Source organism: Ambystoma mexicanum, chromosome 2q (assembly GCF_040938575.1).
Source record: "Ambystoma mexicanum isolate Mex_15411 chromosome 2q, UKY_AmexF1_1, whole genome shotgun sequence".
Classification (NCBI taxonomy): domain Eukaryota; kingdom Metazoa; phylum Chordata; class Amphibia; order Caudata; family Ambystomatidae; genus Ambystoma; species Ambystoma mexicanum.
Genome location: NC_090924.1, coordinates 1,428,132,804 through 1,428,145,729, shown reverse-complemented (window position 1 = coordinate 1,428,145,729; position 12,926 = coordinate 1,428,132,804). Strand labels below are relative to the sequence as shown.

General features: G+C 47.1%; 1 protein-coding gene across 2 annotated transcripts in view; it reads right to left on the bottom strand.

Annotated features, from left to right (window-relative positions):
• LOC138570222 (SLAIN motif-containing protein-like) overlaps nt 1–12,926 on the bottom strand; it is a 402,579-nt gene that overhangs the window by 171,340 nt on the left and 218,313 nt on the right. For both annotated transcript variants that reach the window (XM_069648952.1, XM_069648953.1), the window contains one exon: nt 10,446–10,586. In XM_069648952.1, the coding sequence (XP_069505053.1) occupies nt 10,446–10,586 (141 nt within the window). The remainder of the gene's footprint in view (nt 1–10,445; nt 10,587–12,926) is intronic.

The window sequence follows — 12,926 nt, the reverse complement described above, 5'->3', positions numbered from 1 at the left end:
AAAGCGTGATATATATATATATATAGTTTAAATTATCAAATAAACCTTTAAACGTGCAAAACAGAACTACTTCTTGGCTCAGTGGGGTCAGGAGGATTCCAAGAGAGGGGTGTTATATAGGGGTAGTCATCCAGAACGCATGAACTGGACATAAAGATATATTAATAAGGGTTTCCATTCAGTATCCCAGACTAGGCATTGATTTAGCTGTAGTGTTGAATTGAATCCTCTTACAATTAGGGGCAGACAGGGGGCGGACACAATGAGCAAGACTTTACACCTGATGCACGAAGCCCACACAGTGGGTGGGGATCCCTCCCTTCGGTCGATGCCAAAAAGGCCTTTGATAGGCTGGAATGGGAGTTTTTCAAAGCGGTGCTCGTCAAAAACGGTATAGGGGGAGGTTTTCTCAATGGGATAATGGCATTGTACACCTCCCCTAGGGCCTGCGTAGAGGTGAACGGTGATACTCCAGTTGGTTTGAGTTGAGTAGCGGGACTAGGCAGGGTTGTCTTCTCTACCCCTCTGTTTGCATTCTTTGGAACCCCTTGCCCAGAGGATTAGAGAGGACATCAGAGTGGAGGGAATCCGTGTAGGATGGATGGAATACAAAGTCGCCCTATCCGCAGACATGTTGCCGCACATAGTGAACCGGTGGTGGGTCAACAGATGAGCAATGCGGCGCACTGGCTGGACTCAAGATCAATAAGTCTAAATAAATCCTTTTTTCACTGGACAGGGATAGAGATGGCGATACAAGAAGGTTTGCCCGTCTGGGGATGCAGGTTAGCTTGGGAACGTTAAGATACCTCGGTATCAATCTCACTAGACGCATGGGGGAACTCTTTGGAGCCAATTTCACCCCTCTGATGTCCACGATTAAATTGAACTTGATGAAGTGGAGTAAGCTTACAGTATTGTGGTTGCTGCACCGACTCACCACTTCCCAACAACAGAGAAGATCTTCTTCCAGGAGAGTCTTCTTCGTTTGAGCTGGTGGGGTTAACCAGTTCGCCCTCTTTTCGCGTTCCTGGATCGTCTCGTGGTCGAATCGCCTGTGCCAGGCACCCCGGTGGCCGGATAGCCACGCTTCAGCACTACCGCAAATAAAAGGGTAGTACCTTTTAACTGGGAAACTCTGCGGCTGGTTTCTTCCCTGGCACTGCAACGATCTCCAGCTTTCCTCCACGTCGAGATCTTCTCTTCCCCTGGACAAAACACCGACTTGCACCCGCTGCCAGGAACAACTACCCCCGCTGGAGCTTGCTCACCATTTCAGGTACTGTGTCCCGCCTGGTCTCCCTTGCAACAGACTGTTCAAGGTGTCCCGTAAATCCTTGATTCTCTATCCTGTGGTGACCTGGCACCTGTTAACTAACTTTTCTGAACTGATCCAACTCCTTTTTGAACTATCTGCTAAGACTTTTAAAGTGTGCTTCAACTGTGTGATCTTGGGCACATTCTGCCTTGCTCTCTCCAAGAGAGAGCCAGGCCTATGAACTTTTTGCTCTACAGTAGACTCTGCCTTTCTTGACTTGCTGTGGTTCTGTTAAGTGTTGGTATTGTGTGCTTTACTATTTCTGCCTTTTCTCTCCCTTTTTAAATAATTATTGGAGCGCCATCTTGGTTAAGCGCTCACCTCTGTGTTGATAAGTGGTGTTCTTTGCCTAAGACTCGTCGAATAATTAATCAGGGAGGTGTATATATTTCTAGTGACTGTTTGAACTTGCTTGACATAGTGCCAGTGTATTTTTACAAGTGTCTTTTTAAATAATGATATACTTATATACCAAAGCTCTGGTCAGTGTTTGCTTGTGCTATTCTATTTTTGTACTTAATGTGTATACTCTATATACTGCCTAACTCTTCTTGAGAGAAGTATGACTGCTCAGCCACAGCTACCAGGTAAATCTGGGTGGTGCAGACTGCTACCAATTGGGTTTACTGCCAACACCTGTAGTCAAACTTTTTGCAGTGGTCCCTAAGGGAACTGCACAGGTTTCTGTCTAACACTCCCCGAAAGGCTCTTCTTACCTCCGACTTTGTGCTTTAACTTTCCCGCAGGAAAGGATTAATTTACTTTGCATTGGAGGGTTCAAAAAGTACTTACCTGTTCAAGAATATTTGTTAACCATTGTTTTATTCATAAAACCTTTTGACACCAAACCCAGTATTGCTCTAAATGTATCAGTGATATATTAATGTCCACAGTGTCCTAGTTATTTGAGTCACCTGAGGGTGTAGGAAGAATCTGTGTGCCATCCCCAAAGGTTATTTACTGATTTAGAGAAAGTGTGTATTTTGAAGTATAGTTGTGTGTGACAAATATATTGGTCCCTTCTAAAGAAGGCTTATTCAACAGACTGTTAAATTAATAAATAATTGTTTAATCAAGAAACCTTGAGTGAAAGTATGCATTTGGATTCTTGTCACTGTGAATCTTTGTGGAATAACCCTGCATCTCACATTAACCCCTCTTGAGATAAGCATGGCTGCTCAGTGCATGCTTATACCAAAGTTTGGGTTAACTATTGCCAGGAGGACAAGACTGGTGCAGTCTCTCACAGGGTACTGCATACAATCTTGCCTAACCTGGTCCATCCACAAAAACATCCTCTACTTGTTTTTTAAAGGACATTCCCATTGCTTGAAATGGTTTAATTATGGTACACGATGGGTCCTGGATAAATTGAACTAAGATTTTGTTTTCTGCTCGTGTACTGTAGATTTTATTCTGCAGACACTTTTGCACCATTACTCCAAGATGAGAACTGAAATTCTGGTCTTGTAGATGTCGTATGCAGAACTGAGGGTGTACATCAAAACTGAAGGCAGAAAATGCATAGAAAGAACGTACCACTGACTAGCTGCTACATTATGCAAGAATGGAGATGGCAATGAAAGCATGTGCAATAGCTGGTCCATGCGTAAAAGACAATACAAAGTGCATGGTATCCAGTGAAATTGTTGCCAGCAAAAATGTAGTTGGTTAAAACGTCATGGTGCAAATACCTCTGCAGTGTGTTGCCAAGCAAAAAGTAGTACAAATATGAAGCTGCAAAGTAGACAAAATATTGGGGTTTGTTAAGTCGTTAGGGTAGATGAAGTGTCTTGTTAAGTGTTAGGCTAGGAGTTATGGTAAGGTTTGGGCTAATAGAGTAATGGTTTGGGTCAGTTTTAAAGAAAGGGATAGGGAAGTTGGGTAGGGCTGGTGACATTAGCATAGGATAGGGGTTAGGATAAGCATAGTGGTTAGAGCAAAGCCAGCATTAAGTTGCAGTTAGCGTATGGGTAAGGTTAGGCTTAGACAAAGGGTTAGGGCAAGGCCAATGTCATTTATGGTGAGTTGCTGTTAGGGTTAGGTTCACTGTGCATTTTCTATTGATTTTGTATTGAGTAACATGGAAATAAATTGCTTTAGCACGCGTAAGAGTTAGTGTTCTGTAAGGGTTCAGGGAAGTAATTAAAGTCAGGGGAAGGTTTAAAAATGGATTTAGGTCGATTGTGGGGGTTTTATTAAGAGTTAGAGTCATTGTTAGGGTTACAGTCTTGTACCTTTGTGTATTACAAAATAGCTTTTTTGGCGACCTTGTTACTGGCAACATTTTCACACTTGGCTACATTTTTTTTAAACTACTTTTTTTGTTGGCTACAATTTCACACAACATTTTCCCTGTGGCCACTTTCACATAGAACCAAGTATATTTAGTCCATACTAGTCACTTTGAGGTATACACATACTTTTGATGGTACTGAAGCTATGGGTGCAAAGGTTAAGCTTCAACTAATTCATGGGTAACCGTGCAGATCATCAGGGAAGTAGAGGGATGGCTTTCAGTATCCTCTTCAAGTCAGAAGTAGACAGGATTCTTCCTCCTTCCCCCAGAGCAGACATCCTGTACACGGACAGATGAGGGGCTCCAGTGGTTGGCATTAGCCTCCAGTGGTCTCACTTGCACATAGTCTTGAGCAATAACACCAAGTCAGCTAGAATGGATTTTGCGTACAGTGCGCACAGCATCAATAAGGGAATAGTTTCTTACCTGTAACTCCATTTCTCCAGCATTGGTATCTTTCATGGATTCACATGCTTTGAATATTCCCCGTCGTCAGGCTGGGAATCCCCGGTACATTGTATATACCCTTTCCCGTAGGAAAACTTTTTCGACGCTTATGCGTCCTATCCACCTCGTTTTGTATCATGCGTGCCCGTGCCGTCAGGACGTCATGATATAAATACAGGCCCCGCCCCCGCGCTCCCTCAGATTTCGGCCCCCAAAGTAGTGGGGGAACCGGTTTGCATGATCAGGGGAGGCAGGTGGGCGCATGTGAATCCATGAAAGATACCAATGCTGGAGAAATGGAGTTACAGGTAAGAAACTATTCCCTTCTCCAGCATTGGATCTTTCATGGATTCACATGCTTTGAATAGATTACATAGCAGTACTACCCCCAAGAGGAGGCGTGCATGCAAACCCATATACTTTCTTCGTAAAGGCCGTTCCCTATGATCATGTATACATCAGTAATAGTTAACATAGGAAAAAACGGACCACATACAGTCATAAATTCCACAGGATGCAACCCCGCAGCCGGGGCTTACCTTACTGGAATAGGTGTCGAAGCACCGCCTGTCCCATCCGGGTGTCTTCGGCATGTTGCTGCGACAGGCAGTAATGGCGGGTAAAGGTGTGTGTAGTCGCCCAGGTAGCCGCCATGCAGATGTCGTCGACGATGCCGCTGCTCTAGTTGAATGAGCTCTCGGCCGTCGTAGAAGAGGCTTCCCTGCCCTGGAATGGCAGTACGAAATAGTAGATGACACCCATCTTGATAGTCCTTGCTTTGAAATGGCTTTTCCTCTAGCACCCAAACCATATGCCACGAACAGCTGTCTCGTTTCTCTGAATGGTTGCGTACGATGAAGATAAAATTTGAGAGCCCTTTTTACATCCAATGTGTGTAGCATGCGCTCCGCTCCCGAGCATGGCTCCGGAAAAAACGTAGGTAACACAATAGAGGAGTGTTTATGGAACACCGAAGGAGCTTTTGGTATGAACTGTGGGTTAGTGGCTAGGACTACCTTGGTCTTGAAAAATCGCAAGTATGGTGGGTCTACCATTAGAGCCTGAACTTCTGAAATACGTCGGGCTGAAGTGATGGCCACCAGGAAGGCCAATTTCCACGACAGAAACTTTAGAGACGATGATGACATTGGCTCAAAAGGAGGCTTCATAAGAGACGTTAAGACCAGATTGAGGCTCCACTCCGGTGGAAATTTCTTCTCTGGAGGGAAACTCCGAAAGAGGCCTTTAAGGAAGTGCTTAATCAGGCGGTCGCTGAACAATGGTGCCGAGTGCCGTCGACGAGTAAACCTGGAAATGGCTGCTAGGTGTACTTTTATTGACGACACCGACAGGCCCTTTTGAGCTAATAACAGCAAGTATGGAAGGAGCTGTTCCGGCCTAATCGATTGCGGGGCCAAACCTGGTTGATCCTTACACCATTGACAGAACCTTTTCCATTTGTACGCGTATGAGGCGTTTGTGGAAGGTGCTCTTGCCGCTTGCAGGATACGTCGACAGTCCTCCGGAATCGTTAGCCGACCAAATTCGGCGAAGTCAGGAGCCAGGCCGTCAACTTGAGGCTGTCCGGGTCGTGATGCCAAACGACACCCTCCTGTCGAGACAGAAGGTCGGGGGTCTTCTGGAATCTCATCGGTTCCGCCGCCGCTAAGTGTAGTAGGTCTGAAAACCACACCTGTCTGGCCCAGTATGGGGCCACCAGAATTACCCGACATGGATACCTGAGGATCCATTGCAACGTCCTCCGGACAAGGGGAAAAAGAGGGAATGCGTACAGGAATTTGTTCGTCCATGGGAATGAGAACGCATCCCCCAGTGAGCCCTGCTGAGGCCATCTGCTTGCGTACTGATGGCATTTCTTGGTGTTCTTCGTTGCAAACAGGTCTATGGAAGGGTGTCCCCATTCCTTGAATACTTGTTGAAGTTGTTGGTCGTTCAGCACCCATTCGTGAACTTCGTTCATTTCTCTGCTGAGGGCATCGGCTTCCACGTTTTTCACTCCTGGTAGGTGAAACGCTAAGATTTGCATGTTGTGTTGCAGGGCCCAATGCCAGATTTTCTGTGCCTCCGTCGATAGGGACCTGGAACGTGTCCCTCCTTGTTTCCTCAAGTAGAACATCGTAGTGGTGTTGTCCGTCATGACACGCACCACCGAGTCCCTCAGTTGCGGAAGAAAAGACTTCAGAGCCCATCGCACTGCTCTCAGTTCTAGCAGGTTGATATGCAGGGAGGACTCCTGCAAAGACCACTGGCCTTGTACCTGTAACATATCCAGATGAGCTCCCCATCCGCTCAGCGATGCATCCGTCACCACCGTCTTTTGGAACTCTGGTTCCAGTAGAGGCATCCCTTTCGTTAGATGAGTAGACACTTTCCACCAGCCGAGTGCTTGAACTAGTTGTTCGTCGACGACCAGTCTGTCGGACCAGCGACCTCTGCTCTGCGCCCAACGGTCCGCTAGAAATTCCTGGCAAGGCCTCATAAACAGACGGCAGTTGTTTATTAACGGAATGCAGGACGACATGGTCCCTAGCAGGGACATGTACTTGCGCACAGAGACTTTGGAACCGCCTCTCCATTCCGACGCCTTGTTTTGAAGTTTCTGAATTCTTTCGCTGGATGGTTTCACCAGGCTTGTGTGTGTATGAAACTCCGCTCCTAGAAAGACCAAGGTCCTCGAAGGCTCTACTGAGGACTTGTTGAAGTTTATTGCGAAGCCCAGTTCCTGTAAGATGGACATTGTGGCTCGTAGACTGTCTCGTGTTTGTTCTTTGGATGACCCTCTGACTAGCCAGTCGTCTAGATATGGATAGACATGATGACCATCCTTCCTTAAATGGGCCGCTATAGGGGCCAAGCACTTGGTGAACGTCCTGGGGGAGGACTTGAGCCCGAACGGGAGGACCTTGAACTGAAAATGCTTTCTACCGACGACGAATCTTAAATATTTCCTGTGTCGTGGGCGTATTGGGATGTGAAAATAAGCATCCTGAAGGTCTAGTGATGATAGATCGTCCATGGGTTGCACCGATCTGATAACCTCTTGGAGTTTTAGCATTTTGAATTTTTGGCTCTTTAGCCACTTGTTGAGTACCCTCAGGTCGAGAATGGGCGTCCATTTGCCGTTTGGCTTTTTGACAACAAAGAACCTGGAATAAACTCCTTGGCCTTCCTGTGCCACAGGAACTCTCTCTACCGCCCCTTTTCGCAACATAAGCGCCGCCTCTTGTCGTAGGATTTGGAGGTGGGGCTGTGTCGAGAATAAAGGAGGAAGACGCGGAGGCTTGTCTTTGAATTGCAGCGCATGACCCATGCGAATCGTGTCTAGGACCCATCGATCTTTGGTGATGCATTTCCATCGGTCGAAGTGATGAGAGACTCGACCCCCCAGGACGTTCCAAAGGCCGTCATTGGTTGCTGGTTTGCTTGTTCTTCGTTGACGACGGACCTGAGCCTCGACGCCTGGAGGCTTGATAGTCCCTGCTTCCACGTGCCGACTGGGACGCTCGTCTGAACCCTTGTGAAGAGTACGAGGGCCTGTTAAATCCACGGTCCCTCGAGGCTCCAAAGCGGGAGTTTCCAGAAGCACCTCTGAAGGGGCGAAAAGAGCGAAAATTTTTACCCGTTTGAAGGGCGCCGAGGGACCTAGCAGTATCCGTGTCTTCTTTCATCCCTTTCAGCGCTTCATCAACCTTTTCGCCAAACAGGTGCTCCCCTTCGCATGGCATGTCCAGGACTTTGTACTGTACTTCAGGACGGAAAGTAGTACATTTGAGCCACGCTTGTCGACGAAGCACTACTCCATGGTTGATTTGTTTGAAACCAGACTCTGCTAGGTCAACTGCGATATTAATAGCGTGGTTCGAGGCCTCTTCGCCGTCCCTCACCAGTAACATAGCTGCTTTCCGGTGTTCATCTGGCAGGTGTTCTAGGATAGGGGCTAATTTGTGCCACATTTCCCTATCATATCGTGACACGATCGCTAAGGAATTGGCTGCTCTTACTGTCGTCGCTCCGACCGAGAGCACCTTCTTTCCAAATGCGTCCTGCCTCCTAGCCTCGCTTTCCGGTGGCGTTGAACATTTTTGCTGGACCCTGGCCTTCCTAGCCGCTGCCGCCGACACCACCGAGTCAGACAGAGGCTGTGATGTTAGACATTTTGGAGTGGACTCCGGAGCTTTAAACTTTTTCTCGATCCGTCCCTTTATGGCTGGTTCCGAGAACGGATGGCGCATCGTCTTGAGACCTTCTTGCCACACGTGGTCAAGGATTGGGATGGCAAATACCGATTTTCTCCTTTGACCCATATGGTCAAAAAGGAAACAGTCTTTCCTCTGCTCCTCAGGAATCAAGCCGAATTCGGAACACGCTTTCCCCATCATTGCATGGAAGGCTCCCACATCATCAGGGGGAGATGGCTGTGTCTGGCTCCTCGTAGACTCCAATTCTACATCCGAATTCCATGTCGGGTCCCTCGACGGTGACAGGGAGATGTCTGACCCCGAGTCATCACGTATAGAGTCGGACTCCGACAACTCACCCTCCTCCTGAGCTCGAGGACGATCTTTCACCGCCTGGGGAGCCGATGGGTGATTCGTCGACGAGCGAGCCGTACAAGTTTGCTCGTCGACGGAAGGTACAGACAAAAGTGACGATGACGTCCCAGGTTGAGGGAACTGGGTATCCAGCCGCTGTAGTAGCTTCTGAAGAGTATTAAGCACATCCAGAGACAAAACTGTCTGGGGGTTCAGTAACGTGGATGATATAGGTACCATACCCCCGCTCGCACTCGCCGTCGTCGTCGACGTGGAAGGCCGTAAGCCTAAATCCGATGGCTGCAGAACCATGTCACCTTCCCCTTCCGCCGAGCAGGCCGTGTCTGGCTGCAGTAAGACCTCAGGGGGGATCGGGTCATAGACCTCAGGCAGCCAAGCCATAGACTGAGTCTCCGTCGACGAAGGAATCCCAACCGCTGCTGCTTGAACGGTAATAGGCATCGTCAATGACACCGAGGTCGACGAGGAAGTCGTCGTCGTCGAGCCCTTAGACTTCGTCGTCGATTTCGATGCCGACTTCCCGGCTGAAGCTTCTCGACTCACGGAAGACCTGGGACGGTCCCCTGAGGAGGATTTAGACAGTGCTAGCCTCTCCGTCTTAGATGATGAGGAGGAGGAGGGCTTTTTATGTGACGAGGAGGATCCAGCATGTTTCCCCTTATGCTTGTCCTCAGCGCGAATTTCTGCTGGCCGCACCTTCTTCGATGGAGGCTCCGACTTGCTCCTGGAGGCCGTGGAGCCAACTTCCGAAGCCGGGTAGGCACCCGCTCCGTCATTAAGCCAGTCGACCAGCCTTCTTTTACGGTCCTTAAGGGTTTTTTGGGAGAAACCCTGGCATATCTCACATGTCTCCGCCGTGTGGTGCGGGTGGAGACAGTAGATACAGTCCATGTGGCCGTCTCCTTCATAAACCTTTTTGAGGCCACAGGTTGCACATGGGCGAAATAACGCCTTTCCAGACATAATTCTCCAGAATTTGAACTTCGCTTACGCGAAACAGACAAAAAAATAAAAAACAACCTAGTTTTCACTAGTAGTAACCACGAGGATCCCACTGCTTTGAAAGACGGTTGAAATCTGAGGGAGCGCGGGGGCGGGGCCTGTATTTATATCATGACGTCCTGACGGCACGGGCACGCATGATACAAAACGAGGTGGATAGGACGCATAAGCGTCGAAAAAGTTTTCCTACGGGAAAGGGTATATACAATGTACCGGGGATTCCCAGCCTGACGACGGGGAATATTCAAAGCATGTGAATCCATGAAAGATCCAATGCTGGAGAATAATAAGTGTATGCATTCCATACACCCATTTGAACAATCGCCCAACATGACAGTCACTGAGGTGTGCACTGCTGCCCACAGTATATGGAAGGTGATGCTGCCTGAACAAATTCAGGGACTATCTTATTAAGAGTGGCCAAGCAGGCACATTAAGGATTAATGGGTGGAGAGGTGGCAGAGAAAACTACAAGGGCCATGCAGCATTTAAAGCCAGCGGTTACTCACTATTAAGTTCCATCGGACAGGGGCTTAAGGAGGGTGGAGAGGAGCATGAAAGGAGATTCAGTTGAAAGAATACATATCCGTCCTGAGCAGCAGATGGCGAACCCTCCAGTTGGTCTCATACCTTCTTGCTTTCTCGATGATAAACAGTGAATAGAAACCAATACACTTTAATACAAAGGTCTGAAGTAGCAGCAAGTGAGTAAAACAAGGAAGGAGCTGCATTAGTATGCTACAAATGGAGCAGCAGACTTCCCACAATGATCAAAGACTCTGATGAGCACACTAACAGCACCTACTTTCCTCCTGTAAACGTGCCATGACCTGCACATCGGTCAAGTCCTGCAGCTTGTATCCCATAGAGATGGAGTCATCAGAGGTACTAAGCTCACTGTCTACAGAGGACTGTGAGCTCAGTGCGGAATGGACGCTCAAATAACCTGGAAACAAAAAAGGAAATTGCTGGTTATTGCAACAAGCACCACTAAAGCATTCAGTAACAATTTACATAACACCCATTAGGATTTCATAACATTTATGCATTGTGTGCGAGTTGGATACTGACATATCCATTAAGAATAAAATCATCAAGTTGTATATGACCCAATAAGCGCAAGCTACCATACCAATCCAACAATTGTAGTGTTATGGGACAAAAATTATTGCATCATCGCATTTGACAGGATCAGAATGCAAAAGCTACACAAAGCTTTCTATAACTGTGCAGCCAACACAATTGGGTAATCCGAGTACTACGACCAAAGAACACTACTCCAGTTTATGCAAATTGTTCATATCACAAGTTGCATTTAGTGTGAAAAACATTGCAGAAAAACATTTAATATTCCTTTTGTTCGCTGGAGGAATATGGACCTTAAAACCACAGAATAGTCTGGCTACACTTTATTCAACCAAAAAATAGAAAAGGCATGCCCTCCAAAGGGTAGACATTGCCACAAGGTGCTATTACCTCAGGGTTTTTATGTCCACAAGAAAAATCATTAGACCTAGGTCGAGGGGTGTTGGACATATGGGCGATATATATATATATATATATAATATGGATACATTACTCACCGTAATCGTATTTCTGATGCTTGTATATGCTTAAATTCACATGCTATGCATAGGCCGACATCTAGTGGAAGCTGTGGAGTATTACAGATGTTGTTTTCGAAATTCGAAAAGGAACGTCGCCAGAGCGTGTCAGTAATACTATCCCTAGTGTGACGTCCACTGTACCCATCGTCCTTCACGCATCGGGGCCCCTCAGATAGTTTTGTTTTGACATTAGGTTGCATGAAGTGTAATGTAAGTACAGTTGTATCCAAGCAGATATAGACCGAAAGCTCAAACATCTACGCACCTCCCAGGCGAGGAAGGGTGGGCGCATGTGAATCTAAGCAGATACAAGCACCAGAAATACGATTACGGTGAGTAAAGTATCCCTTCTGAGGCTTGTGGAATCAGCTTAGATCACATGCTGTGCATAAATTAGCGAGCAGTGTTATGAGAAGGAGCAGCAGCAAAGATGTTTTAGCACCGCTTGTCACACCTGCGTATTTGCTTTGGAATGTGTGCCAATGCAGTAATGCTGAGTGAAAGTATGTACTGAGCTCAATGTAGCAGTTTTGCAAATGTTGTCCAATGGTACATTTGCAATCAAAGCCAGAGTAGCTCCTGTGCTCCGTGTGGAATGAGCTCTTGGCGTGAAAGGCAGTGTTTTATTTGATAATGAATAGCATCCGACTATCCATCTGGAGATAACATTTTGGAAATCGCATCCCCCCTCTTCTGCCTGTTGCTATGGAGACAAACAGTTGATCTGTCTTTCGAAGCGGTCTGGTCTTGCCTACGTAGTAGAGGGCCGCTCTCCTCACATCTAGTGTGTGGAGTTTAACCTCAGCTGAGCTAGTTGGATTGTGAAAGAAAGCTGGGAGCTGAATGGACTGGTTTACGTGGAATTTAGGAATACATTTAGGGGGGGACCTAGGATGAGTACATAAAACCAATTTATCTTTATAGATAATAAAGAAAGGGTCCTGCATTGACAAGGCTTGTAATTCACCGACTCTTCTTATGGAAGTAATAGCCACTAAGAAGGCATTTTTGTAGGTCAGGTGTTTAAGACTCGACTGGTGCATAGGCTCGAAGGGAGGCCCCATGAGCTTTGCTAGTATTACCTTAATGACTGGCACTTTCCACCACTTTGAGAGGTGGTAAAAGCTGATAAAGCTGCCAGGTGAACTGTTCTAGAGTTGAATACTAACCCCGAATCCAACAAGTGGAGTAAAGAATTTAGAATGTGTTAAGGGGTACATTCTAGTGGGTTTGTTTTGACTGGCACCAAATTACAAATCTTCTCCATTTGTCAAAATAGCAGTGTCTGGTGTTGGGTTTCCATGCCTCCTTGAGGATAGCAATACACCGCTGTGGTAGATTAAGGTGTCCGAACTCTAGGACTTCAGGAGCCATGCTGCCAAGTTCATCGAGTGTGGCTGAGGATGTACCGTTGTTTCCTCATGTTGGGTTAACAGGTTGGTTAGGTATGGGAGCTTTATGGGAATCGCACATCACCAGTTTGCGCAGATGCGGATACCGTGGTTGTCTCGCCCACATACGAGCAACTAGGACAAGCGTCATCTGTTCTCTGTGCATCTTGTTCCCAATCCTGTTCATTAATGGTGTCGGGGGCAGAGGGTGGGGGGGGGGCGTAAGCAAATTTCCCTGACCAGTTCATCCATAAGCCATTCCCCTTGAAGTGTGGCTGTGGGAACCTG